The 27951-nt window shown below is 43.8% G+C and overlaps 1 protein-coding gene across 12 annotated transcripts in view; it reads left to right on the forward strand.

Annotated features, from left to right (window-relative positions):
- The window catches only part of LOC136837314 (transcription elongation factor, mitochondrial), a 250307-nt gene that overhangs the window by 143428 nt on the left and 78928 nt on the right, over positions 1-27951 (forward strand). For 8 of the 12 annotated variants that reach the window (XM_067102072.1, XM_067102067.1, XM_067102068.1 and 5 more), the window contains 2 exons: positions 226-372; positions 27730-27852. In XM_067102072.1, the coding sequence (XP_066958173.1) occupies positions 226-372; positions 27730-27852 (270 nt within the window). The remainder of the gene's footprint in view (positions 1-225; positions 373-27729; positions 27853-27951) is intronic. The other 4 variants (XM_067102075.1, XM_067102074.1, XM_067102076.1 and 1 more) reach the window with 2 other exon arrangements.

Consider the following 27951-nt stretch of genomic DNA (forward strand, 5'->3'; position numbering starts at 1 on the left):
TTAACATTTTGGAGACCATGCCAAACTTACGCGAAAGTTCACCCTGCGCGAGGGGTTCTGGAACCTAACCTGGCGTAAGTTCGGAGTATGACTGTACGCCCTTTACAGAAAAAACCCAAGGCGAAACAATTTCCCCCATGCCACCATAAATAAGCCTAATCAAGTAAGATTAGTATCACCAACATGCAAATATAATGTTGTATTAATTCCTTTTCTTAATTGTAGGAAATGGAAACTTTACTGGCAATAGATGTTATGGTTGGTGGTTTATCTTGGACTCTGTTAGATCGACATGGTGTTTTGATAGATGTAGGCTATGAAGAATTACTCTCCAAAGGTCAACGATTTGATGCTCCAAAGATCTATGATAAGGTAATTAATTAATAGTCTACACTGCAACTGTTTGTCTGTTATTTGTAATGTCATTGTATCCAGCATCATTATTGAATAAGAAAAAGTTTGCAGGTGCTCATAAATTGCTGTAAGGTATGTGTGCAACAGATAAGCCATGATTTCTCTTTGGTTTGAAGTGAGTGACCATATTTATACTTAGAAAATAAAGATCTTGATATTATAGTGTGATAGAGCCTCCTTAATAGGGTGAGAACTTACATCTTCATTGCTCTTACTAAGTTTTAAGCTTTGGTCATTATTTTCAGGGGCATGGTTTTACTTTACCTTTCTATTTTGAATTGTATTCTCTCCCAGGAGTATTCATACCATCCTCTTTTCTTATCTTTTTTTTCCACTACTCTGTGATTTTGTTGTGACTGTTTTACTAATGCTTTGCATTGCTGTCATAAAAAAAAACAGGTGTTTGGGATGAATACAATTTGCATATAGATAAAAAGAAGAATGCTTGGCTGACCTGGATGGACTTTATAGTCCACCTGTTCACCACCAGTTCTTGTCTAAATTCTTCTTACCACCATAGTGACAGTTACTGCTGGGATTGTGGCTCTTGTGCCTTTTCATGTTATACTGTAGTGACCTCTTTTGCTTTGTTTTATTAGAATGTCCTCAACTGGAACAAGTAAAAGTAAGAATATTAGGTTCTGCCACGGCATTTGTGTAAACAGTATGTATTCAGTAGAAGTAGATGGGCATTCTCTTTGTGTAAAATGTAGGGGTCAGGAGTGTGGTCTTAACTTCTGGTGTGAGGAATTTAGATAGTGGTCCAATGCAGTGAAGAAGATATTTATTAGTTGTTGCTACAGGGTTACAAACCTACAGTTCCATAAGTAGGGTAACCAGTGCTTCTCTTGATTTGACTGGATTTACTGACTAAAAAAACGAAATCCTATTGGGTAGGCCCACTGGTGTTGCCCTGACCTCTACTGGCCTAGCTCTCCCATTGTGTTGCCAGCTCCACTTGCTTTTGGTTTGAGTTGCTCATTCTATACGCAGCAAAACAAATATACTGTAGTTAGTGTGTGAGGTGTCTTCAGTTTCATCCAAACTCTTCTCTTCAGTAATTCCATTATAACCATGTCCACGACTCTCCTGTATGTGTACGCATTCCTGTCAGTGATGTGCCTAGTCCGTCTGCCTCTTGTCTTCAGGAAATCCCGATTGGTGGATTCTTCTCAGTTCTACCCTCACACGGCCAGAATTCGTCATGTCCGGGTTCTCGTCAGTGGAAGTTGTCTCTTCATTGTTCTCCTTCATGTCCTGCTGCTAGAGACGTTCTTTCATGTTCTCATTCCCACATTCGTCATTCCAGAAGTCCTGTCAGTCCTTGGCCTTCCAGATGCCCGTCTTACCTTCATTCTAAGTCACATTCGCCCAAGAAAGATCATGATTTCTTACCTTCGTTTTAAGTCATGTTTGCCCAAGAAAGATCGTGATTTCCCCCCCTGATTCTCACGGATGTGGACGTGTAGATAGGCACGGCCGTGAAGACAAATGGACATTAGGATAGGCACGACCGTGGGGATAGGCACAGCCGTGCGGATGAAAACGGCTGCAGTTCCACACCAGGTGAGTCGGGCATGCAGACTTGCTGCTCTTCACCTTGCTGACATTCCTCATCACAATCTCCAAGGAGAGACCATGGCTGCAGGATGATGCACATCCATCATGGAAGAAGAGAATTTCTGCGTCTCGAACCAGTGATTAAGACACTTCACATTCCACTGCATCAAAAGACGTTCAGCTCCCGCAAAAGTGTTAGGGCCTGATAGATCTTATGGTCCAGTGCTAAACCCTTCGGATTCTTTAGAAGAGGCAGAGAAGCAGAGGATATGGAGAATCAAGAATTGTTCCGACACAGTATACAAACCCTCAGTCCTTTACATTAGGATTACTTTCAGGTGTAGGCTGGAAACGGCTGTTGAACTTCAAACAAGGTGGTTAGGCAGTTAACTACTGTCCGGGAGGCGGGAGTACCACCTGCCCAGATGTAAACATTCCAATTTGCTTTCGGCCGTCGTGGAATGCGGACGTTGTTTCTTCGCTCTCTGCCTGACTGCCTTTTTTCTCGTTTTTGGTGGGAAATTTCTTTGTTTTTCCAAGCATGAATGTTGATAAGCCTTCTAAGCCTTCCTATCCCTAGCGTGTGTGTCCTGGGGTAGGAGGCAAGAAATGTAACACCTTTAGATCCAGCGTTGACACGGACCCACACGCTCTCTGCCCATCTTGCAGGGGGCGTGTGTGTTTGCGCGACGCTCCTTGTAGTGAGTGTTGTTCTCGGTCTCCCGAGCAATGGAAGAGGTTTGAGGGGAGTAGATGTTACCGTCGTAAGCTAGCCAAGGAATCGTCCGAGGGTAACACACCCCCGACAACTCCGGTGGTGGCTAATGTGTCGGGTTCGTTTCTCCCTCCCTGCAAACTTCCCCTGCTTGCTCCCTCTCCCTCGGGTGAGGACTCCCCCTCCCCTTCCTCATTCGTTTCATCAGGTGTGGAAGGGCGTGGGGGAGCGGTTGACTGGGACATCCTCTTAGGGGTCTCTTCTCGTTCTGGGGGGGGAGTTTTTTCCCCTGGAACGAGTAGAGACTTCCCAGCCTAACCAGACTTTTTCCTCAGGTTTTGGGTTGGATAGCCAGGCGTCAGACCTATCCTCAGCCTGGCTACACCTGGGTCTACCTGGCATTCCGTCACTGGAGGGTCTGGTATTGCATCTGTCTGGCGCTCCAGTGACAACACACACAGCAACCACACTCACTACCACCTCGGTTACCATCTTGGCATTTGCCAAGCTACCCGTGTCGGTGGCTTCTCATCTGGATACCCAGGTTTCAGCTGCCCCTGCCGTACACCACGCAGTACTGCTGCCTCCTGGGTTCCTGGCCCTGCTCTCACAACCGCGGCCTTCCTACATGGTAACTTCTTCATTGCCATATGTGACTGTTCCTGCCCCTGTTGCTGACCTTGGCCCGATAACGACAATGATTCCGGCTCCTCGCTTCCCTGTCCAGCCCGGCACATCGTCTGACTCTCTCCCCATACCTTCAACCCTGGCTCGGCCCAGTCTGGCTGCTCGTGCACCACCCGTGCCTGCATTCCGGCCCCACCTCCTTATGTTTCTGGCTACCGTGCGGATGCTCCCGCCCCGGTAACTGCTGGCCCAAGCACCACGTACGCTGCCGAGATTACGCCTACTGCTGTGGCACCCCCAGTGGCTCCTGCTTCATCGGCTGTGCCTGCATGGTTTGGGGACTTAACCGCGATCCTGAGGAAGATGACAAAGAAGAAGAAGAAGAGATCAAGAAAGGTGTCGTTGTCTTCGTCTTCGTCATCATCATCGTCTTCTTCTGCTGCCTCTTTTTCTCCTTCCAAGGCTTTGCGGCCAAGAAGAAGAAGTCTGCCTCTCCCCCCCCAAGAAGTCTCGCACCAAAACTTCTAAGGGACTGCCTCCTTCCACAGGGAAGGCAGTGGGACCTCTCGCTGGCTCTTTCCGATCCACGGATCAAGGAACCGCTGCTCTGGCCCCCGGGTCAGTCGCATTGGGAGCCAAGGGCGTGCAGACAACAACGCCCCCCTGTGCCTAAGAAACCTGCTTCTAAGACCAGCGGGTCCACATCGGACACTCGTGCGCGAGTTGCTCTGAGTACCCGGGTCTCCTTGGAGACCTGGGTACCCCAGGCTGATACGGGAGAAACTTCTCGCCGTACAGGCCCGGGCGTGGGGCGAGAAAAAGAGTCCGGGCATGCAGGTGCCTTGACTCTTCCTGCTGGTACCTCTGCGAGTGCCAAGTCAGGTTCCCCGGGACAGTGCTTCGGTCCCTCAGGTCCGAACGACAGGAGAAGCAGAGAAGAGGTCCCCTGCTCAGTCTTCCCGAGAGGCTACGGCCTCGAAGAAGACTGGGGTGCGTCTAGAGGACTGTGCAAGCTGGCGCCAGCCAGCCGCGCGCTCGACTCCTCCCAGTCCCCGGCCACTCCCGCGTGGCCAGCCTGGCTCGGGGGAGGCAAGTGCGTGGCTTGGCTCGCGCGAGCTGCTCTGCTCTCCTCAGGAGACTGCTTCGCCTAGGAGAAAGCACTCTCCTCGACCTGGGCTGCCGTCACCACCGCGGGTTGGTGACCGCCCCTGGCCCACTGCCCTGTTGGTTCTGCCAGCAAGGCTAGTGGGAGCACCCGATCCTCCTCGCCTGTCCCCTCCACCTCTTGGGCTCCTTCCAAGGGGCACGAGTCGGACAGGAAGAATTCTGGCGAGTTTTCTCCCCGGAGTTCTACCACGGGGACGTATGAACCCGGCTCGGTCCTTGGCTCGACCAGGTCTTATGCCCGCATGGTGCAGGAAGGATCACGGGGGTCTGCCGAGGTTCTCCCTCCTGCAGGGAGAGTAGATCAGGAGGACCGCACTCTGGAAGGACTTGAGGGTCCTCTTCCCCAGGATGCAGACACCCCTGAGGTACAGAGGAATTTTGCAGAGGTTATTGTGCTGATTCGTCAGCACAATGACCTCGGGGAAGGGACCACGGCCTCAGCTGTGGATCGTCCGTTGCGCCTCGAATCCTTTTGGTGACCCAAGAAGGAACCCAAGGCTTCGGTGGGGCTGCCCTGATCCATGCTTGCCGAAGGGGTCCTCGACCAGGTGAACAGTCTTGTGTCTGGGCAGGACAGCTCGCTTAGGTTGAGCTGCTAGGATAAGCTTCTTCCTCCCCCTCTGCCTCGACAGAAGCGCTTCTACACTCCAGTGGAGAGGGCTTTGCCGACTAAACAGGTTGACCCGGACCTGACACGTTTGGATCCGGGTCTTACGTTGCAGCAGCTTACTGCAGAGAGCATCTCCCTCTCTCAGCAAGAAGCCGCAACCCTGGAAGCCACCGCCATGGCGGCCTTCCAAGCAGTCTCCTGGCTTGATCTGTGGTCCTTCACAGTATCGAAAGTAGCTGATTCCTTGGGCACTATTGTGCCTGGGGAGGACTCCGCCTTTGGGAGACTGTGCCAGTCTGGGGGTAGGGCTATCTCCTACCTCACCCACCAGACGACAAACCTGTGGGCAAACCTGGTCCTGAAGTAGAGAGATTCCGTTCTCTCTCGCTTCTCCAGGTCTGTAGGACCCGAGTCAGCGATAATCCTAAGGAATGGACCGTTGCTGGGTTCCTCCTCTCTCTTCCCTAGGGAGTTGGTGGACGCTGCAGTAGACAAGCGCCGGGCTGATGACAGCGACCGGCTTGTCGACCAGGCAGTGGCCAAGACCTCTGGGTCTTCGCATCCCACTGCGGCCAGGCCCTCTGGCCAGGCTGGCACTTCCTCGGCCTCTAAGAAGTCCCAGTCTTCGAAGGGGACCTGTGGAAACACCCAGCCTTCTTCTTCCTCTAGAAAGGGTGGTCCTTCCTGCCTCTTTCAGCCTACTTTCCAATCCGGTAAAGGGGGGCAAAGGGAAGAAGAAGAAGGGGAAACGCTAGGGGCGGCATTCCCCCCCAAAAGCTGCCGAAGGTGGGGGTTTGCCTGTTGAGCCATTGGGCAACATGGCAGCGACACGGAGCCGAGACCTGGATAGTGGATGTTCTTCGGGAGGGATATCTACTACCCTTCGAGCCTCGGCCTCCCCTCACCTACACTCCGGTCCATCACGTACGTCCAAGGATCTCCGAAGGACACCGCACTACAGCAAGAAGTGCAAGCCATGCTGAGCAAGGGTGCTGTAGAAGTCATGTTGGACCAGTCTCCAGGCTTTTACAGCCGTGTCTTTCTTGTAGAGAAAGTCTCAGGGGGATGGAGACCGGTCATAGACCTCTCTCCCTTGAACCGTTTCATTTGCCAGACTCAGTTCATGATGGAAACAGCGCAATCCGTGCTTGCTTCCATCAGGGAGAACGACTTCATGCTTACGGTGGACTTGAAGGATGCGTATTTCCAAATACCCATTCATCCGTCCTCTTGCAAGTACCTCCGCTTTGTCCTCGGGGAGATGGTCTTCTAATTCAGGGCACTTTGCTTCGGGCTCTCGACCTCTCCCCAGGTGTTCACAAGAGTCTTCCCGCTCGTGTCAGCTTGGGCCCACTCGCACCGTCTACTGAGGTATCTCGACGACTGGCTCGTCTTGGTGAGCTCCTGCTCTCAGTTGCTACAGGACAGGGATCAGCTTCTCATGTTTTGTTGCGATCTTGGGATCGTGGTGAATCTCAAGAAGTCAGATTTCACCCCCAGCAGAGGATAAAGTACCTGGGCATGCTGATAGACTCGGTGGTAGCGAAAGTCTTTCCCTCGGACTCTCGTATCAGCAGGTTCAGGCAGGCAGCACAACTGTTCCTGTCACGACAGGAGCAGCCAGCCCGGCAATGGCAAGTTGTCATCAGTCACCTGTCGTCGCTGGAGAAGCTAGTACCTCATGGGCGTCTTCACCTGCGGTCTCTACAGTGGAAACTAAAGGCGTATTGGTCCCAGTCCCGAGACCCCCAGTCCTTTGTCATTCCTTTTTCCGAGGAGGTGAGGGAGGATCTTCACTGGTGGATGGATGACAGGAACCTCTTGATAGGAGTATCCCTGCATACTCCCCCTCCAGACATGCTACTGTTCTCAGATGCATCGACCGAGGGATGGGGCGCACACCTGGAGGAGTTGCTGACTTCGGGAGTGTGGCACCGAGACGACAAGCGCCTTCACATCAACATCCTGGCACTCAAGGGAGCCTTCCTGGCCCTCCAAGAGTTCTGGAATTGAGTGATGGGACACTCCGTGGTACTGATGAGCGACAATACCACGGTAGTGGCATATGTCAACAAGCAGGGAGGCCTAGTGTCCCTCCCACTCCACCAGTTGACAATGCAGGTGCACGAGTGGGCCGTGGCTCACTCGGTAGAGCTGTCAGCCAGGTACATTCCAGACAAGAGGAATGTCGTGGCAGACAAGCTCAGCCGCCAGAATCAAGTGATAGGGACCGAATGGTCCCTCCACTCGGAAGTGACGGAAAGGCTGTTCGACCTGTGGGGGCATCCAGCCATCAATCTGTTCGCCACCCGGCACAACAGAAAGCTCCAGGTCTTCAATTCTGTCATGCCAGACCCATGGGCCGCTGCGGAGGACGCATTCCAGCACCCGTGGGACAACCTCGACGTGTACGCCTTTCCCGCGTTCTGTCTGATTTGCCGAGTGATCAGCCGAGTGATGATCACTCTGAATCTCAGGATGATTCTGGTGGCACCCAAATGGCCCCAGGCAGTTTGGTATCCGGACCTGCTAGCTCTCTTCTCCGAGGCGCTGAGAGAGATCCCCCACTGGCCCAACCTGCTGTGTCAACCCCACGTAGAGTGGTACCACCAGGCAGTGCAGTCCCTGTGTCTTCACAGCTGGAGGTTATCCACCATCTCTTGCGAGCGAGAGGCTTTTCGCTTTGCGCAGTAACAGAGATGGCAGGATACCTCAGATGATCCTCCGCAGCGGTATACCAGGGAAAGTGGTCCGTCTTCTGTGGTTGGTGTCGTCAAAGGGGTATCTCTCCGGTTGGAGCTACTATTCAGCAGATCGCGGACTTCCTCGTCTTCCTTCGCCGAGAGAAGCTTCTCTCTGTTTCAGCTGTGAAAGGCTACCGCGCCGCACTCGGCGTAGTCTTACGGCTGAAAGGAGTAGACATCTCTTCCTCTTTCGAGATCTCTCTACTAATGAGAAGCTTCGAAAGGTCTTGCCCACCCAGGGATCTCAGGCCCCCTGCTTGGGATGTGACTCTCGTTCTAAGGAGCCTGACTCGTGCACTGTACGAGCCTTTACATGAGTCGTCAGACAGGGATCTGACCCTCAAGACCATCTTCCTGCTGGCTCTGGCATCGGCGAAGAGAGTTGGCGAACTTCACGGACTTTCCTTCGATGTGAAACACTCGAGGGGATGGGGATCGGTTACGCTCAATTTCATCCCAGATTTCGTAGCGAAGACTCAGAATCCTTCGGTCACTGACGCACGGTTCAAGTCCTTCACGATCCCCTCCCTAGAGGACTTTGTAGGTAATGAACCAGACGAGATGCTACTGTGTCCTGTTAGAGTGCTGCAGCGCTATCTGAAGAGGACTTGACGTCCCCGGCCTGAGTGTCGACGACTCTTTGTTAGTACTGGCTCGACCAAGAAAGAAGTGTCCAAGAACACCATCTCTTTCTGGCTTTTTGAGACGATAAGGAGAGCGTATTCTGCTGCAGGAGAAGATGACACCGGTACGCTTTGTCCGAGAGCTCACGAAGTCTGCAGCATTGGTCCGTCCCTCGTATTCCGGAAGAACATGTCGGTTTTGCCTGTGTTGAAGGAGGGCGTGTGGTCCTAACAGACTACCTTCACCTCCTTCTACCTCCGGGATGTTGCTCACAAGTCCTTGGACACTTTTTCCTTGGGTCCTGTGGTGGCTGCTCAACAAGTTGTGTAGCTTACCCGGCTCCTCTAACAGGACAGGTTGCATCTCGCCTAAGATGTACGGTTGTGATTGGGAGAATGAATGTGGAGTGACTGGCCTTTCTTCTTTCTCCCCATCCTGGCTCTCTATTCCTACGGGCAGGGAGCGGACGTGCCGTTACATGCTGGATCTGGTGGTCGATGCAGGTAAGCACCCAACGGGAGCTCCTGTTCTATTTTCTGTTCAGGTTGATAGAAGCAACCCAACTCCTTCCTCTTACAAGGGGGAGGGAAGGAGACCGTGACTATGAGACAAACCCAATGCTTGTGATTGCTTTTATGTCATCCGACTCCAAGTTCTTTCTAGCCTACTTTGCATGAACTGACATTTCCTCTTTCATGCAAAGGGACCCAGAAGTCTGACAACTGATCCTGCGTTTCTTACAACCCGATCATTTTTTCAGAGGCAGTTTTCCCTTCCTCGCTCTCTCGACCAAGAAATGGAAGACAAGGTGGTGAACTCCAGTCAGTTCATAGAGACTCACTCAGATTCCTCCCTCCAACCAGTGAGTCTCCTAATGTAAAGGACCGAGGGTTTGTATATTGTGTTGGAACAAATCACAATTTTTAAAGTAAATTGTATTTTTCCTAACTATACAAACCCGAGGTCCTTTACATTTTATGCCCACCTCATGCCACCCCTCAATCTGATACCTGGGCCGAAAGGCAAATTGGAATGTTTACATCTGGGCAGGTGGTACCCCCGCCTCCCGGACAGTAGGTAACTGCCTAACCACCTTGTATGAAGTTCAACAGCCGTTTCCAGCCTGCGCCTGAAAGTAATCCTAATGTAAAGGACCTCGGGTTTGTATAGTTAGGAAAAATACGATTTACTTTAAAAATTGTGATTTTTATACGTATTATGCAGAGGTTATTGATTCGTGATTTCAATAATCCTTATAAGAAAGCTGTGACTCCTTCTGTGATTGTCCTTACAGTTAAAGAAACTCTGCGAGGACCAAAGAAGGACTCTAAAATGTCTTTTGAGTTACTCTGCTCAAGCCATGCAGACTCTGTCCTAAATTGAGTCAGTTCCTTGATTTCGGGCTGGGGTAACTCTCTTCGTTCCAGCAGGTCATTCAAGCTTCTTCCGCCTCCACTTCCCTGCCATAGAAGGTTTTATGCAACTCCTCTTGTACCTCTTCTAAATAGACAAGTCACCCCTGATGTTGTTCAGTTAAAGCTGGCACTGGCCCTGGATCAGGTTAGGGCAGAAGGTCCTTCCCTTATTTTCAAGAAGCAGCAACTTTGGAGCCGACTGCCTCTTCTGCCTTCCAGACTGTCTATTGGCATGATTTGTGGTCGCCGTCAGTGGCAAGAATTTCCTTTTCCTCCTCTTCGTCAAGAATTACAGCTAATAGTGCATCTTACATCAGGTTGTTACAATCTGGTGCCAAGGCCATTTCGTACCTTACCCATTTGAGTGCTAAGCAAGGGGCTAATCTATTGCTAATGAGGAGAGATGCAGCTCTCTGCAATGTGGCTCAGTCTGTTGACGTTGACTCCTTGCTATCCTTGAGGAATGGTGATATCCTAGACTCCCAGATGCTTTTCCATAGGGATCAGCTAGATACAGCTATCGATAGGCATCGAGCCAATAATAACAACTGTCTCATTCAACAAGCAGTGACAAAATCAACTAGTCTCTCTCGCTCTAACGCCCCAAGACAGAAACCACACCCTCCTCCCAAGAAGCCTTCAAGACCAGCCCCTTTAGGCAAGCCTTCTCAACCTGCTTCGTCATCAGTAAGGAAACCTTCCCAGCAATGTCCCTTTCAGTCCTGCTCTTCCAGGCCAGGAAGAGGAGCTAGAGGCAGGGCCAGAGGAAGTAGATGGTAGAGTGGGCGCCCCTCCCCACACTTTGCCACCAATGGGGGAATGCCTGGCGAGCCATTGGGCTATGTGGCAGCATTTTGGGCCGGATAGGATATCGGCTACCTTTCAACTTTGCCCTTCCCCTCTTCTATTGTCCTCTCCTTCAGCTCACTTACACCCAAGGCTCTTCGAAGCATCTAGCTCTCCAAGAGGAAGTGAGGAAGTTGATGGAGAAAGGAGCAATACAGCAAGTCAAGCGTCCTTCCCTGGGTTTTGGCAGCCAAGTCTTTCTAGTCCCCCAAAGCCACTGGTGATTAGAGACCAGTGATAGACCTTTCAGCTTTGAACCTCTTCATCAGGAAGACCAAGTTCAGGAAGGAGACTTCTTGAACAGTCCTAGCAGCTGTCAGAAACAACGACTACATGCTCACAATAGATTTGAAGGACTCATACTTCCAGATCCCAATCCATCCCTCCTCCCGGAAGTTTCTTTGCTTCAGTCTTAGAGAACTGGTATTCCAGTTCAGAGTCCTTTGCTTAGGGCTAACAACAGCATCACAGGTGTTCATGATATTTCACCTTAGTGTCGACTTGGGCTCGTGCACAGGGGATTCGCCTCCTAAGATATCTCGATGACTGGCTGGTCCTAGCGAACTCTCTGGAGAAGCTAATTCAAGACAGGGACTGTCTTCTCCAATTTTGTCACGGCTTAGGTGTTGTGATAAATTTGGAGAAGTCCAATCTTCAGCCCAGTCAAAGGATTCTTTACCTGTCGTAGACACAGCCTCATCGAGAGTTTTCCCATCTGACCAAAGGAATGAGTTCAGGACAGTGGCTCGCTCCTTCCTGTCCGAACAGAAACAACCAACATGACAGTGGCTTGTAGTTCTAGGCTTTTTGACGTCACTGGAGAAGCTGGTTCTTCATGGCCATCTACATCTTCGATCCCTTCAGTGGAGGCTGAAAGAATTCTGGTCCCCAGCAAGGGACTCTCCTCAGCTTCAGGTCCCTCTGTCGACAGAAGTCGACCTTCTATGGTGGTTGAATGACGAAAACCTGACAATGGGAATGCCTCTTCATTCACCCCCTCCAGAGCTTCTGCTCTCAGACATCTCTGACTAGGGTTGGGGAGCACATTTGGAAGATTTCCTGACTTCTGGAGTGTTCCTGACTTCTGGAGTGTTCCTGACTTCTGGAGTGTGAGATCCTCAGGACAGGCAACTTCACATCAATGTACTAGAGTTGAAAGCAGCCTTCGTAGCACTTCAGGAGTTTCAGGAAAGGGTGACAGGCACTAAGCTGTTCTGATGTCAGACAACACTACAGTGGTAGCATATGTGAACAAACAAGGGGGAGCTAGTGTTGCATTAACTTCACATGATGACAGTTCAGTTGCATTAGTGGGCAATCAACAATTCAGTGGATATCACCACCAGGTACATTCCAGGCAAGAGGAATGTAGTAGCCAACAAGCTAAGTTGTCAGGGTCAGGTCCTAGGGATGGAGTGGTCTCTGCATCAGGATATAGCAGACAGGCTTTTCCATGTTGGGGCGGGGGAGACCAATGATAGACCTCTTCACAACAAGGTTCAACAGGAAGCTAGAGGTCTGTTGTTCAGTAGTTCCAGATTTCTTCGCTGTGGCAGAGGATGCCCTTCAGCATCCCTGGGACAAACTAGAAGTCTACACATTCCCCTCCTTTTGCCTGATCCGTCACGTCCTGAACAGAGTGATTTTTCAGAATCTCAGGATGACCTTAGTACCTCCTTTGTGGCTTCAAGCAGAATGGTTCCTGGATCTGCTATCTCTGCTTTTAGTGGTTCTGAGAGAGATCCCCTCATGGCATGACCTCTTCTGTCAACCTCAGGGCTGGAGACTATCCAGTATCTCCTGCAAGTGAGAGGCTTTTCTCACAGAGTAGTGACAGAAATGTCTGGCTACCTCAGAAGATCTTCCTCAGCCATGTACCAGGGAAAATGGGCCGTCTACTGTGATTGGTGTCATCGAAGGGGTTTCTCTCCACTCAGTACATCTATTTGACAGATAGCTGATTTCCTGATCTTTCTCCGAACAGAAAAACACCTTTCTGTTTTTGCCATTAAGGGCTACAGGACTGCCTTGGGGTTAGTTCTGTGTCTGAAAGACGTGAACCTGACTTCCTCTTGGGAAATCTCTATGCTGCTTAAAAGTTTTGAACAGTCTTGTTCTCCTAGAGAACTTAAACCACCTACTTGGGATCTGACTCTGGTGCTAAGTAGTCTCACTCGAGCCCCATATGAACCATTGCGACAGTCATCGGACAGAAACTTGACCCTCAAGACAGTTTTACATCTAGCCTTGGCTTCATCAAAGAGAGTGTGCAAACTCCATGGTCTGGCTTTTGATGTTAAATATAAATATACCAGGGGTTGGGGGTCAGTAGTCTTCGAATTTGTCCTGGAATTTGTTGCTAAAACTCAAAACCTCTCGGTCTATGATGACAGATCTGTTGTTGACAGCGATCCAGATGAGCTACTACTATGTCCCGTCAGGGCACTGCATAGTTATCTGGAAAGGACTCGACACCTCAGACCTGGATGTCAAAGACTTTTTGTTAGCACAGGCTGGAACAAGAGAGAAGTGTCCAAGAATACCATTTCATTTTGGCTACATGAAGTGATTAGACATGCCTACAGCTCCTCATCAATGTCTGCTGCCAATACTGTGCATGCAAGAGCACACGACATTAGAGGACTAGGCTCCTCCTCGGCATTCAAGAAGAACTTTTCTGTTCATAGGATTTTGAATGCGGGTTCTTGGCTTCGCCAAACCACCTTCACATCCATCTGCCTCTACTGAGGGCATTGCCCACAGGTCCTTGGACACCTTTTCCTTGGATCCGGCAGTGGCTGCTCAACAAGTTGTGTAGCTCATCCAGTGCCCTTAGGCAGACAGTTTGTATGTTACCCAAGATGATGGTATGAAAGTAAGAATGACTGAGATGGCTGGTCTTTTTCCTTTTCCCCTTCCACTTTCTTCTCTACCTACGGACGGTAAGAAGATTGATCCATCATATGCTGGAACTGGTAGATACAGGTGAGTGAAGTAGCCTTACTGTTAGTGTATTTAATATTCTACATGAATGAATATACTCTTCAGTGGCAAGCCCTTCCTCTACCTAGCAAGGAGAGAGAGGAACGATAACAAACAAGTCTAGGTGGCTGCCTCAGTATGTTATATGAACAGATATAGATCTTTAACTTCCTTCTATGCAATGAATCTCTGCATTGTATTTTAGCCCAGTAGTCTGACTGTTAGGTACCCATCTATATAACAAGTCAGAGGCTTGGGTCTCCTTCCTTTGAATTCTCTTATCCAGGAAGTGTGACCAGGTGTGCTGAACCTCCTGTCAGTTCAAGATTCTCTTACCTCCCACCAAAGGTGAGTCTATCCTGATGTTAAGACCCAGCTTTTTTTCTGCATATGAACAAATGATAAGTTTTTAAATTAATTTGTATTTTTCATAGCTAACAAACCTGTGGTCTTTACATTTACTGCCCACCTCTAGCCACCCCTCTTTTAGTTAACCCTGGGCTGGAAGAAAACTAAATACATCATGGGGTTGGAGATTAGGTCACTGGCCGCTTCCTCCTTGATCCCCGTGACTGATGCCAGATGCCACCAATTCCTCACATAAACAATTCCTATTGTTTTTTACCGGTTTCTAGCTGGCACCAGGAGATTTATCCTAATGTTAAGACTGCAGGTTTGTTAGCTATGAAAAATACAAATTAATTTAAAAATTTGTAATTTTTCTATCATTGGTTCTTTTCAAAAATTGTAAATTCATTCAAAAGCTCATTCAGGTCTTTATCAGCTTCTAGTATATCAGTCAAAATATCCCCTTCATGTCTCCTAATCACAACCTCAAAAAGTGTTCTACATAGTGCTATCTTTCTTCTTCTTCTTCTTATGTTATGATTGGCCCATCCCTCCTTTTGATAGGTATTCTCCTCTTTTCCTTTTCAGCCATGGACATAGTAGTAATAAGAATCCTGTGTGCTACTGTAACATTAAGTGTCACTCTCTGAATACATAGTTTTAACATCATCATCACCCAGTTTGTCCAAATACTTTCTTGTCTCTTCTTGATCGTCATTTAACTCCACTATCCAGACTTAAATACTCCAACATATTCTACTTTGTGTTCTTCATCTCCTTCCTAATGTTTGTCTATATATAACTTTTGACTTTTTTTCTGTTGTTTATCGTATCACATGTTCCTCTGTTGTAGACCCAGTAACAACGATATCGTCTAGATTTTTCATGCACAAAAAACGCTCTCTTACCAAGGGGGCTAATACTGGCATCATTACCTTAAAGAAATGCCCTGGGAGGTTTTTTACTTTAAAAGGGAGGTATTTATAATGAAATAATTGACCATTTGCTATGAAGGCAGCTTTTCCTTGCTACTGTCTGCTATGGATAACTGATGATTGCAAGATTCTGTTATGCGGTGCAGTTTTTCTTTGTATTGCGTTGCACCACATATGAATGACCCGTGTCTGTTGACTTTCACTTGATAGTAACGCAGGGGACTCGGTAAGTTAGGTTGAAATTGTCTATTAATATTTTTCACTTTTCCCGGAGAAGGTAAGAAATTCACCGGGCACGGTTTTTCATAAGTTTTATTCTAACACTACTATTTCACACGGCCAGCCACCCTGGACTTAGAAATTTCTTGATGTTAAGAGAGAGCGAATGACACAATCCTACCCAATTTGGGTTTTCAAGTAACTCTCCTAAAATTTGATCAGAATGAACTCTGGACCTATGTTGAATAAAACTCCGCCTCCTTGAGGACGTCTACTTTACTCTTAATGGTTCAATCTTAACTCCCACTTTTGGCAAGGACAAATCAGGTCAATTTTGCTGACCTTTTCACTTCTTAGTCTATCCTCTAACTCCTCCTTCCTTTCCCACATCTTGGAGGTTTGTTATGGTTACATTTCAATTTACTTGGTATCATGGCTCATCACTTTAAACTATCAACATCGTCTCTCTCTCTCTCTCTCATAATCCCGATCAGTGAATCTCATACTTATTCACTGCATAACATCACTCGGTCACCTACCTGCATTGACTTCAATGCAAGTAGATAACCAACTCAACTTGACTATAGTCAATTACGTCAATTTCAATAATTTCTATTAACAAGCAATAAATGCAAGAAATATTATAATGCATCATAGTGCTAACACAAACAATACAAGCATGAATTATGTATCAAATACTCAAACTAAATGCAGAAAAATTATGGCAAAGTAAATATATCAAATGCCTATTACTCTCTGGTTATCAATCATAAATTATAAAAAATAAAAAAATCAATCATCAAATGTTCAAGTGGCAAGTCAATGGTAAACGCTATCACTCTCTAGGAAGGATTCTGTCCATCATGTCTTTGATTAAGGTAAGCTTATTCAATATTAATTTCCTGACAATCATAAAAGAAATGAAAGCAAACAGTACCAAAAGAATGACATTTATGAATGACATGATAGGAGAAATCTTGGTCTTATATGTATGAAAGAAAGTATGAACCTCTTCTAGCTTTGTGAATGTCTCCAATTCCAGTTCTGAAAGTTGAAATTCGTTAATAACTGCAAACTGATGTACACTTTTACTGAAATTTAAACTGTACGTCGTGAAAACTGTTGGTTTGTAATACAAATTATGTAGAATGACCAATTCACAAGCAGATGAAAATGAGTGTACGTTAATGAAAACTACTTCTGTTTGGTTTGACTTACAGTCAATCTTAGCATTCAATCTGTTTGCTGAGAACACAAAAATTTCATCATCAATGATTTGAGCCTTGAAAGTTTCTGTAAACGGTATATATTTACAATGGTTCTTACCATTCTTGTTGTTTACAAGATCATCTAGGCAATGAAGAGCATTCAAGGGTTCATAGAAATTCACAATGTTACAAACATATACATCATCATTAAGCATGACACATTCCCTGAATTTATGTTCGGGAATTTCGGTCACTAGGAAAGAATCATGCTGCAAGGCAAAGTGTCGAACTGTTCCTTCTAGTACAATGGACTTATTATCTACTACCATTGGGAATGGATAGACTGACATCAATGAGTTGACGTCTGGATTGTTGAAAGGGATCACTAGTATGATTTGATTGGCTACCACTTTCACTGTGATCAGGCCATAATAGTCTACTATATTTTCTACTAGTGGCTTCAAGTGATTGTTCACAACACATTTCTGAATAATGGCTTCAATTTCACTAGGGTTATCAGAAAAGGCGACAGCAGGTTTTACCTGCCATCATGATTGCATTGAGTAATTACTTGTATTCCAGAAGGAAATTACTTTTCTATGAGCAGTTGCTCCATCATTACTGTTTGATGGATTCTAGCAATTTCTGATGAAACATTATGGAGGCACTATTCACAAATTCTTTCAGCACTGTGATCATTTTCTGATTTTGATTGACATTTCCTATTACTTTATTATAGACAGTGCCCTGCTCAGAAGCCCAATTTTCAAGTTGTGCCACTCTTTCCTTTAGCCTTTCAACATTACCATCGGTCGCCACTCCAAAGAGATTGTGTAAGCGACGCCTATAAAGGGTATAAGTGATCGCTTTTACTACTTTCCTTGGCATAACACTATCGATGTCCTCTGCAACTTGGAGAGCATGTCGTACAAATTTCTATCTTGGACACTTTGTAATCCTGCCTGTATCTGATTGCTCAGCTGGACTAACTGCTCTCTCTGATCGATAATGGAGTCCGACTGGATCTTAACAATGGCTAGGTCCTGTATCATCTTAACCTTGCCATGCTCCTTGATGATGGCTCCCTTCCTTAGTTGTACGAGTGAGTTCACAATTTGACTCACTGCCAACCACCATACAATCCATTTGCTGAAATAATGTTATTAAGCAGTAAAAATCTTATCAACTACATTTGTTTACCATTGCACTTGCCATTACCTTCTTCTCAAATTATACCTTGGGGTCATTGAAGATTCTATTTTATTATCTATCTTATCTTTATTGGACAAATCCTTTAACTGGGTAGACGACCAAGGTTCTGAATGAACTACTTTAATGTGGTTCCAATGTACAATGGATTCTTTCAAGGTAATTTCATGCATTAACTTGAATTTATTCAACTTCAAAACTTCTAAAACTCTATATGGACCTCAGAAATTTTGGTGATACTTTAATATTAGGTCCTTCAAGAACATGATTGAGTACATAAACTTGTTGTCCTACCTTTAACGAGGGTATGGTGGATCTGTTATTGTAATACTTACTAGATTTTTTATGTAACTCCTTTAATCTAGCCCTGGTGACTTTAACGGTCTCACAAATGCGTGCGTCTTGTCTTCCAAGCAATATAGTCCTCGTAGGTTATACGTCGTCTGGGTGGTGCGGCATCATCAAAAGTGAATTTGGCATTCTCTTTTGGTAGCCATACAATAGGAAATGAGGAGTTTCTCCTATTGATTCATTTACTGTGTTGTTTAGAGTAAATTGTATGTCTTCGAGAGTCAAGTCCCAGTCTTCAGTGCTAGGGGTTACAATGTTTTCAGAACATCCTTTATCTTGCGATTTGTTCTTTCTACTGCTCCATTTGAGCTTGGCTTATATGCTGTTATTTGACATTTCTGTATTTCATAAAAGTCACACAATTTTGTTAGAATGTCACTAGTAAATTCAGCAGCATTGTCTGAGAGCAAAACTTGAGGACATGAATGTCTGGTTATAATTCTAGACTTAAAGGCTTCTGCCACCGTTGATGCTTCTCTGTTTCTAGTTGGAACAATTTCTCGTATCTGGTCAAATAGTCAATGAAAGCTAAAATCTGTTTATTTCCTCTGATGGTGTTCGGGAATGGACCTAAGAAATCCATTGTGACTACTTGAAAAGGATTTAATTCTGAAGGATACATTTCCAGAGGAGCCTTGACGTTGACATTCCCCTTATGTATATTACATAGGGTACAATTCTGAACAAATCGAGTAGCATCTTCACTACATCGAGGCCAAAAATAGTTTCTAGTGATTGTTCTACATGTTTTCTTAATTCCAGGATGTCCTGATAACTTGTATGAATGGGTTAGTTCTAAAACGTCTTGTATTAGTGTATTAGGAATGTACAAACGTGAACAAGCATTTGGTTCGTCTGAAGTCTTGTACAATAACCCATCTATCAATTGAAACTCTGAATTTTCTCACCTTGCAAGAGGTTACCAATTACTTCCTTTATTCTAGAATCCTTTTGTTGTTCTTGACGAACTTTGTCTAAATCTAAGTCTGTGATTTGACAACTGAAGGCGAAAGTATGAGTGGTAATTTGTTTCTCGTTCTCTTCTTGTGATCTAGATAAGGCGTCAGCTAATGTGTTATATCTACCAGGTATGTATCTAAATTCTGGGGCAAATTCTAATACATAACTGAACCATCTATTGAACTTCATATTATTGGTAAAAGCCCTTTTCTTGAAAAGATCACAAATGGGTTTATGATCTGTAAGAACATTAATTTTATGTCCTAGCAAAATGTGTCTAAATTTCTGTAATCCCCAGACTAATGCCAAACATTCCCTTTCTGTTGTACTGTAATTTCTTTCAGCTGCATTCAAAACTCTACTGGCATAGTATACAGTCCTCATCCTTGTTTTATCCTTTTTGCATCAAGACGGCACCTAGTCCTGTACTTGAAGCATCACAGGCTAAGTAGAATTCCTTCTCAAGTCTGGATAAACTAGGATAGGATCTGTTATCAACATATCCTTTAGTGTTTTGAACGCTGCTTCCTGTTCATCTTTCCACTCATAGTTAGCATCTTTCCTAGTTAACTCAGTTAATGGTTTTGCTATGGTAGCAAATCCCTTTATGAAAGGTCGATAATACCCTACCATACCTAGGAATCTTCTTAGTGCCTTCAAATTTCTTGGGGCTGGATAGTCTACAATAGCCTTAATCTTTCCTTCTTGCATTTTCAAACCATGTTCACTGATAACATGTCCTAGATATTCTAGAGATTTCTTCAGAAACTGACATTTCTTAATTTTTACCTTTAAACCGGCCTTTCTGAGCCTATCTAATACTAATTCTATTGTCTTGAAATGACTCTCTACATCCTTACTAGCAATTATTACATCATCAAGATAAACCGATACGTCTTCAACATCTCCCAAGATTTGCAGCATTAAGCGTACAAGCGTTAAAGGAGCTGAAGTAAGACCAAGCGGCATTACCTCAAATTGCAAATGTTCTTTGTGAGTACTGAATGCCGTGAGATGCTTGGATTCTTCATCGAGAGAGGAACTTGCCAATATCCACTCAGTAAATCGAGGCTAGAAAAAACCTTGGCACCTCCTAATTGAGCTAGCATGTCACTAATGACTGGCATTGGCATTCGATCGGGGATGGTGTGGGAATTCAATTTTACGGTAATCAATACCATCCTCCATGTACCGTCTTTCTTTGGAACTAGCAGTAAAGGTGAATTATAAGGTGACTTAGAAGGAATTACGACTCCATCTTCCTTCATCTCTTCAACCATCTCGTCTACAATGGGTCTTTGACTTATTGGAAGTTTGTAGTTAGGTATATAAAAAGGTCTAGCACCATCTTCTATGACTTATCTCCTGTTACTGCTACAACACTCCTATATTTCTCTAATATCTGTATTAACCTGTCCCTACAATGAGGAAAATCTGTATTATTTACTTCCCTTCTAATTTAACTCTTGTGTCAGCTACAGAGACAAATGCTTTTCACTTAGGGTTAGTAGAGGGTTAGTAATCACAATTCCCTTACAGAATTCTATGCCGGCATGCAATTCTAGTCTCTTGTCAGAATAATTATACACATAAGTCGTACAATTTCCACCATTAAGTCTTACTAGGGAATTGTCCATTTTCACAAAGTCTGGTAAGTCTTCATTAACTAATAACACATCTGTATCACCTAGGTTTTTATCTGTTACAATTCTAAGACAAACCTTTGTCAGACCTTGTGGATGCAGTATAACGCTATTGTTTAATTTGAGTTTTACAAGATTATCATCGGCAGTACTAACTAAGCAGATCTCTTCTGCATTCTGTGCATCGGCAGTGTAACAGACATCAGTATCATCTGAATTTTCATCTTGTAGTATCACAGAACCTATCTCTGTCATTTTTAGGTTGCCTAACAGCAACACCTCATTGAGATACTTCTCTTCCGTATCTTCTCTTATTATTAAGTGACTACAATCTATTAGCGTGTCAGGATCGTCAGGTTGGGAAAAGAACTAAGTTCTTGGAGGTATCTACTTGTCGTGCACTTGAGTTATCAGGTTCATACCTGCTATCTGAGAATTCCTCCTGAGTGGCTTCTAGGCTTTTAAAGTAGTTTGTCTATCTTCTTCTATTTCTTCTATCATTGAATTTCTACTCACTGTCCTACCCGGGTTAGCATTAAATTCTATTTCTATCTGTTGGATGTCTACTTCTTCAGATGAGGCTGTCTCAGGTAAAGTGATCAAGTTTATCTGAAACTGTTCCTCTTCTTCAAGAGAGCAAACATTTCCTCTATCAATTTCCTTGATAGTGATTCTTCCATTGCTACAATCTAGTGTGCAATTCCACATCTTTTCATAGCCTGGAAGGAAAATAGAGCATGAGCTGGAAAATATTTCTCTTCCAACACCACAAACTCTTCCCTATATTTCTTATTTAGAATTTCTATCTCTAAATTGACATTGCCTATAGCCCTTATTTGCTTTCCAGCGATCCCCTTTATGGTCCTATAGGATTCTCTCATTTGGGAAAGCTCACAACCTATATGTTTTATTAAAGTGCCTTTATCTATGATACTTACAGTACTGCCTGTATCCAACAATATGGAACTCAGTACACCTTCTAAGTGTACTTGTATGATAGGCAACTCTTCCTGACACGTATTAAAATTCTTTACAGAAAACACTATTTCATTACTTGAGTAATGTCTGTTGGGGACACATCCTTATTCACTGTCACTATTTCTTTCTGTAAGGATGGACCTTTCTGCTGCACTCTCTGTGATTGTCACTGAGAATCCCCTTGATTTGGGTTACTGGGGAGGTATTCTGATTATTAGGCTGAGTACTTTGGTTATTTTGAGACCCCTGAGAATTTCCTGTTTGTTGTACCAACAGTTTTGGATCAAATGTCCTGTCTTATTGCAATTCGAACACCATTTGTTTCTTCTACAATTCTGTGTTGTATGGTTGTTATAACCACAATTTCCACAACTTTGTCTCTGCCTATTGAACTGTGGCCTATTATTCCCTGAATTTTGGCCTTGACTAGCTCCCCTCTGTCCAGGAGTCCTGTTATTTCCACTGTTATTTCCATTAGTTCCAGTGGTATTCCCATTGTTACCTCTATTTGGCGGCCTACCTTGATTGTTTCTATTTGATTGATTAAATCTCCTATTGTTGTTCCCACCATTTCTATCAAACAATTTCTATTTCCCTGATACCTAGACCTATCTTGCCCTGATTGGTTTCTATTGGACTGATTGCTATTATTTCTTGGGTTTCCACTAGCTACGGTTCCCGTAAAATCTGCACTACTACTTGATGAATTCTGTTTTACTTTCCTTTCTATGTACATCAAAGTTTGTACAATTCCATCATTTGGCTTCCTATCACAGTACTTCTTTAAGGCTACTCTTTCTTCCTTACCCAAAGCATCGTAGATTGGTCCTAATGACATATATCTAAGTACCTTGGATATACTAGCTAAATCTGTTTCATCATCATCAAATTCATCCTTCCTTCAACAACAATTCCTACAGCTTTCATATCTGTCGTCACTCTATCTATAGCTTCTTCTACTCTAGTGGCTAAAACTAAGTGATTACCCTCATATTTCTGATGATGGAAAGTTCTATGTTATACCATGGATCTTTCTGTGCTTCTGGTTGCCAAAATTGTAAGCACTGTTTCTTGAATTCGTTAAACAGAGTAATATTCCTAAAAAGTACTGAATGCAGAACTGTATGTGCATCACCATGTTCCATACTAACATACAAGAGTGCTTCATCTATTTTCTTTCTCTCATCTGTGATACCAGCAGCTGAAATTCTGCTTTCTGTGTCTGCTATCCATCGATTTACACCATATTCTTCTAATCTACTTTTTATCTACATTACTTGGGTCTACCGTTCCACAAAATCTAGTGGCTTGTTATTACGGTGGCTTGCGCCATGTTGTTATTTCTAGGTACAATGGAAGTTATTGGGTTAGTGGTTACAACTGAAGGGTTAGGCGCACTCGGTAAACTAAGTGGGGACCTTGACTACGAGTACGTCTGGGTCTAGTATTACTAGGATCAATTGGTCTAGAAAGTCGTTCAGGTACAGGTCTTAGGTTATATGGAGTCTGGTCTTCGCTTCTTGTCTGTTGCAGTCGGAGATTACTTCATCAAAAGATTCATTCATATTAATTCATAAAATATTCAATGATTCCAAGAATGAAAAATTGAAAAAAATAAATAAATTTGAGAATCAGGTACTTACTTCAATTGCATGTTTGCTGAGTTGACTGTATCCCTCTATACAAAAAAATTCAAATTTTTCCTAACTCATTCCTTCACAGGACTCTCTCACAATCTGAAAAAGTCTGATATTAGTATTTATGTACACAATTGTTTGGGTTCCACTGCAAAATGCTGCGCCAAGTGTTTAACAATAAAATTTATTATGATAGAATTATTTAAACAGAATTGTCTCTATCACCAAGTGAACGAAAAATTTCTATTTCGTAAAAAAAAAAAAATTACTAAATATGAGAAAAAAACTTATTTCCTTCGTACTACAGTAAGGAAATATTATTCAGAATATTATTCAAAAGAAAAATAATTTACTTAAATTATTTATGTAAAAAAAAATTATTTGCGCACTGCAGGGAAAAATAATTATATAAAAATTCCACGCACACAAAAAAAAATTTAATTCACAGAGAAAAAAAATTCTCTTGATAATTCCCCGATACTAGGAATGAATGTTTACTATTCAGTTAGCTTAGGTCGCCTTGCACTTGAAGATCGCTGATTGCACTTGGCGCAATTTGTCGTTAGCATCCAGCGATAATTCGGCACTGCTCGGCGACTTCCAGTCCGTACTTGCTGAATTTGTCGAAGAAAAATTTGGAATCCTTCCAAATTGTTGATTGAAGCGCACTTCCCTTTCGAGAGGCGGTTATCAACGCGTTGACTTCTAAACTTTATCGCCGTTCGAATTCTTCACTCTCTTTCGTCGCCGTCTTCCACTCTCATTCGTAGCCGTCGTCGTCACTGCTCTGCTACCGCTACTTTTCGCTAAGTCTCCCTTTTAGCGACCAAAAATTTTGGGAATTTCGTGTAATTAAGTCCGTACACGATAGAAAAGTTCACTGAACTGACGTAGATATTAGCGACTTTCATACGTCCGCCAACATTGTTTGTTTTCGTCTTCTCCGCTTCTGCGATCGGCGTAGTATAGGGCGAGTTGCTGATTCTTTAAATAAATTTCGTTTTCTTATAAAAATCACCGCTGATCTATGCCGTGATTATTATTATTGTTCTTATTATGTTCATATATAATTATTAAACTGAATTTCTGGTTGATCTTATGCGAATGTTCGGAAGTTTCAAACTAGGCAGAGATTTACCGCTGTCAATTTTTCACTCCGATCTACGCATAAAGATTCACTGCTTCTTGGAATATTTCGTTCTGCTTCGTTTCCCTTCTGCTACAGTGTTGATGTTGTATTGGTGTTTCTAGTGCTGAAGACCGTCTTGAGATTATTTGCGCTGTTAAATTGAGAGTTAGTTTTAGCGCCGTCACTGCTCACTCTCTGTAAATTTCTCTAGGGCCGTGAACTTTAATGTTTTTCAAATGTGCGCTGGGGAAATCCTCGAAACTGCCACCAAATTATTTTGTTATGCGATTGCAGTTTTTCTTTGTATTATGCGTTGCACCACATATGAATGACCCGTGTCTGTTGACTTTCACTTGATAGTAACGCAGGGGACTCGGTGAGTTAGGTTGAAATTGTCTATTAATATTTTTCACTTTTTCCCGGAGAAGGGTAAAATTCACCGACACGGTTTTTCATAAGTTTTATTCTAACACTACTATTTCACACGGCCAGCCACCCTGGACTTAGAAATTTCTTGATGTTAAGAGAGGAGCGAATGACACAATCCCTACCCAATTTGGGTTTCAAGTAACTCTCCCTAAATGATCAGAATGAACTCTGGACCTATGTTGAATAAAACTCCGCCTCCTTGAGGACGTCTACTTTACTCTTAATGGTTCAATCTTAACTCCCATTTTTGGCAAGGACAAATCAGGTCAATTTTGCTGACCTTTTCACTTCTTAGTCTATCCTCTAACTCCTCCTTCCTTTCCCACATCTTGGAGGTTTGTTATGGTTACATTTCAATTTACTTGGTATCATGGCTCATCACTTTAAACTATCAACATCGTCTCTCTCTCTCTCATAATCCCGATCAGTGAATCTCATACTTATTCACTGCATAACAATTCCAGGGTAGTGGAGAACTTACTATTCCTAACTTTAACCAATAATTCTTTGGTAGAGGGCAATAGAAATGCAATAGCATTTTTTCATTGCATTCAAGCATTTGTATTCTACTTATATTTAAGCAAGCCATCCTTCTTTTTCACCATCATAGTTTGAGGACCAGGAGGTTAACTTTCCTCACTTAACCCTTGACTCCTTAATTTGTAAATTCCCCCATTCTTCTTCTATCTGATATGTATCAGTACCCGATACAGCTTTGATCGTATGGGAGGGTGATCCCAGGATGCTATGTTGAAGGGAAATATATTAATTTTACCTGGGTGTTCATCTCCAGTTGTGATTACATGCTAATAATACTTCAGGATCTCTTCCACAGTTCCTCTGCAAGAAGTAGTAATTCCCAGACTGTTTGTTAGTCTATGTGCTCTTGACATTGCCTCCCTACCACTGCCATTGTATCAAAACTCTCAGCTAATTCACACATGTCAGGGTCACATATGGACTCATTTCCCAACACTACTCTCTGATCAGACATATTGATAAACATTACATACACTACTTTATTTGTTACCATGTTTACTCCTTGTGGTACATATTCGCTCCACCTTTCATTCAGCCTTTTAAGTGCTAATGTCCCTTCGGCTGTAGCGTTGGTGGGAATGACCATTATGAGTTATTACAATAGGTGGCACTATTTCCCCCTTCTCTGTGACTACTGGCACCATCCACCGTACTTCTCTTTTACTTTGTATGGTAAGATTTACATTAACATTACTATTCTTGAATAGGGGTTCACACCCATTAATTGTTACATTATTACTCTGTGTGAAGTCTAATCCTAAAATAAGAGAAATTCCAGTGATCATGAGTTTGCCCAAAAGTACCTGATGTTTTGCCTTACATTCTTTGTAATGAACGTGCAGTTGTTCCCATCAGTTTCTAAGGTAATTCTTCCTCTCATCTTAGTATTTTCCTGGTCTACTGGTTTGCTTCAGATAAGGACACATTGCTCCCCCAAGTCCAATAGGGCGATCCATTTTTGCTTTCCTACACACACTTTGATGATAATTGCTTCTTGATGTCCCGTGGAATTGAGAGGATGGGGACTATCTATGTTCCTCTCATGTCTATTGCACTCAGGCCTTGGCTTCAGGATGGGGGTGCAGGCTGCCCATGGGGTCCCTCCACTTTTTCTGTAGGGGAGGGGCAGCACTCCCCTGAACTCCTAATGGCACCTCTGCTTGAGTGCATACCATGGTTCTAATTTGTGGAGCAATGGGCTGCCTTCGGGGCTCATTTCCAATGACCCCCCTTCCTTTGTGGGAGTTGCCAATGTAGTTCCCAAGACATTTTATGGATGGGTGCAGGATAACTGTCCTTCCTTTAGAGACAAATAACACCTCCCTGGTGTCTGGCAGAGGACAGTCAGAGTGAAAATGTCCTCATCCTATGCAACCTTAGCAGTTATTTGTGCCTGACGGCTATCATAGATTCCTACAAGTACTTGACACTCCTTCAACTTATCAGGCATACAGTGGACCCAAGGAATTAGCTCCTTTAGGGGTACATTTTGGTCATACAAATAACCAATCAAGTGATGAGGGATGTCTGTTAAAAGGCTACAGTAGATGACTTGCTTCTCAAGTGCAAATATCGTCCTCTCTTTAGTGAAAGTCAAGTAGTCTCCATGGATTTGCATGGTGTAGGTGGCCACTATCTCTTTTCTCTTAATTGTCAGTTTGTATCTCTTGATCTCTCATTTGCATGAGTATGGCTGTACATTCTGATGGCCAGCTCAACCCTTGAGTTGCTGCAGTGCCTGCCATCTTTTGCTATGCCATAACCACTCTGTGTCCTTTTGCCCTTGGGTGGCATTTTCCAAATCTAATGAAACCCTCTATTGCTAAAAATCCTTCCATTGATTAAGAATTTAAAACTTTTTAAAAAATTTGACATTTTCTTTTTGTTTTAAAAAGTGAGCTTCAGTACTGGATATGTCCTCTGCCCAACCATCAAATATTACACGTCTTTTAACATGTGAATAAATGAGAATGTTTAATAGGTGGTGAAGATGAAATCTCATATTTGAAATGAATCTTACCTCTCTATTATGATGGTTGTATTCTTGCATCAGGTGGGAAATACAGCTATGATAATAGAGGTAAGTATTTAAAAAGTAGATTTTATTATAAAAATTTCTGTTCTGTTGAGTAGGTGTCACTTGTCTTTTACATACTATTGTACATAATTAGCTCCTACTCAGCATTTAGCTTGTTTGGCAAATCAGAGCTTCTTATCAATGAGAAGTTTGTGTACAAGAAACATTCTTTTGAATCTATATGAGATAAACTTTAGTATATTTTAAACTTCTGTATATTTTGTATTTGTATATGCTGTTCTTGCTAGTTTCCTTTTACAGCTTAAAGAACCAAATAACAATAAGAATGAGTAATGTTGGAGCTTTATATCTTTTTATTGTATTTTTATGTTTACTGAATGTAAATTGATGACTTTTATCAGATGGTGTCCGTTGCAAGAAGAATTCCAAAGGCTGATGTCTTTGTCTGGGAAGAGCGGGCTAATTATGGTTATCTTCAAAAGGCCCCACTTGGATCCATAATTATTGCAATGAAGTTAGCACAGGTACTTAACTATTATTGATTTAATAATAATTATAAACTGGAAAAATATTTCTTCTTTCATCAATTGGTAGAATGAATATACTGTATATTATATAAAGAA

This window comes from Macrobrachium rosenbergii, chromosome 58, assembly GCF_040412425.1.
Source record: "Macrobrachium rosenbergii isolate ZJJX-2024 chromosome 58, ASM4041242v1, whole genome shotgun sequence".
Taxonomy (NCBI): domain Eukaryota; kingdom Metazoa; phylum Arthropoda; class Malacostraca; order Decapoda; family Palaemonidae; genus Macrobrachium; species Macrobrachium rosenbergii.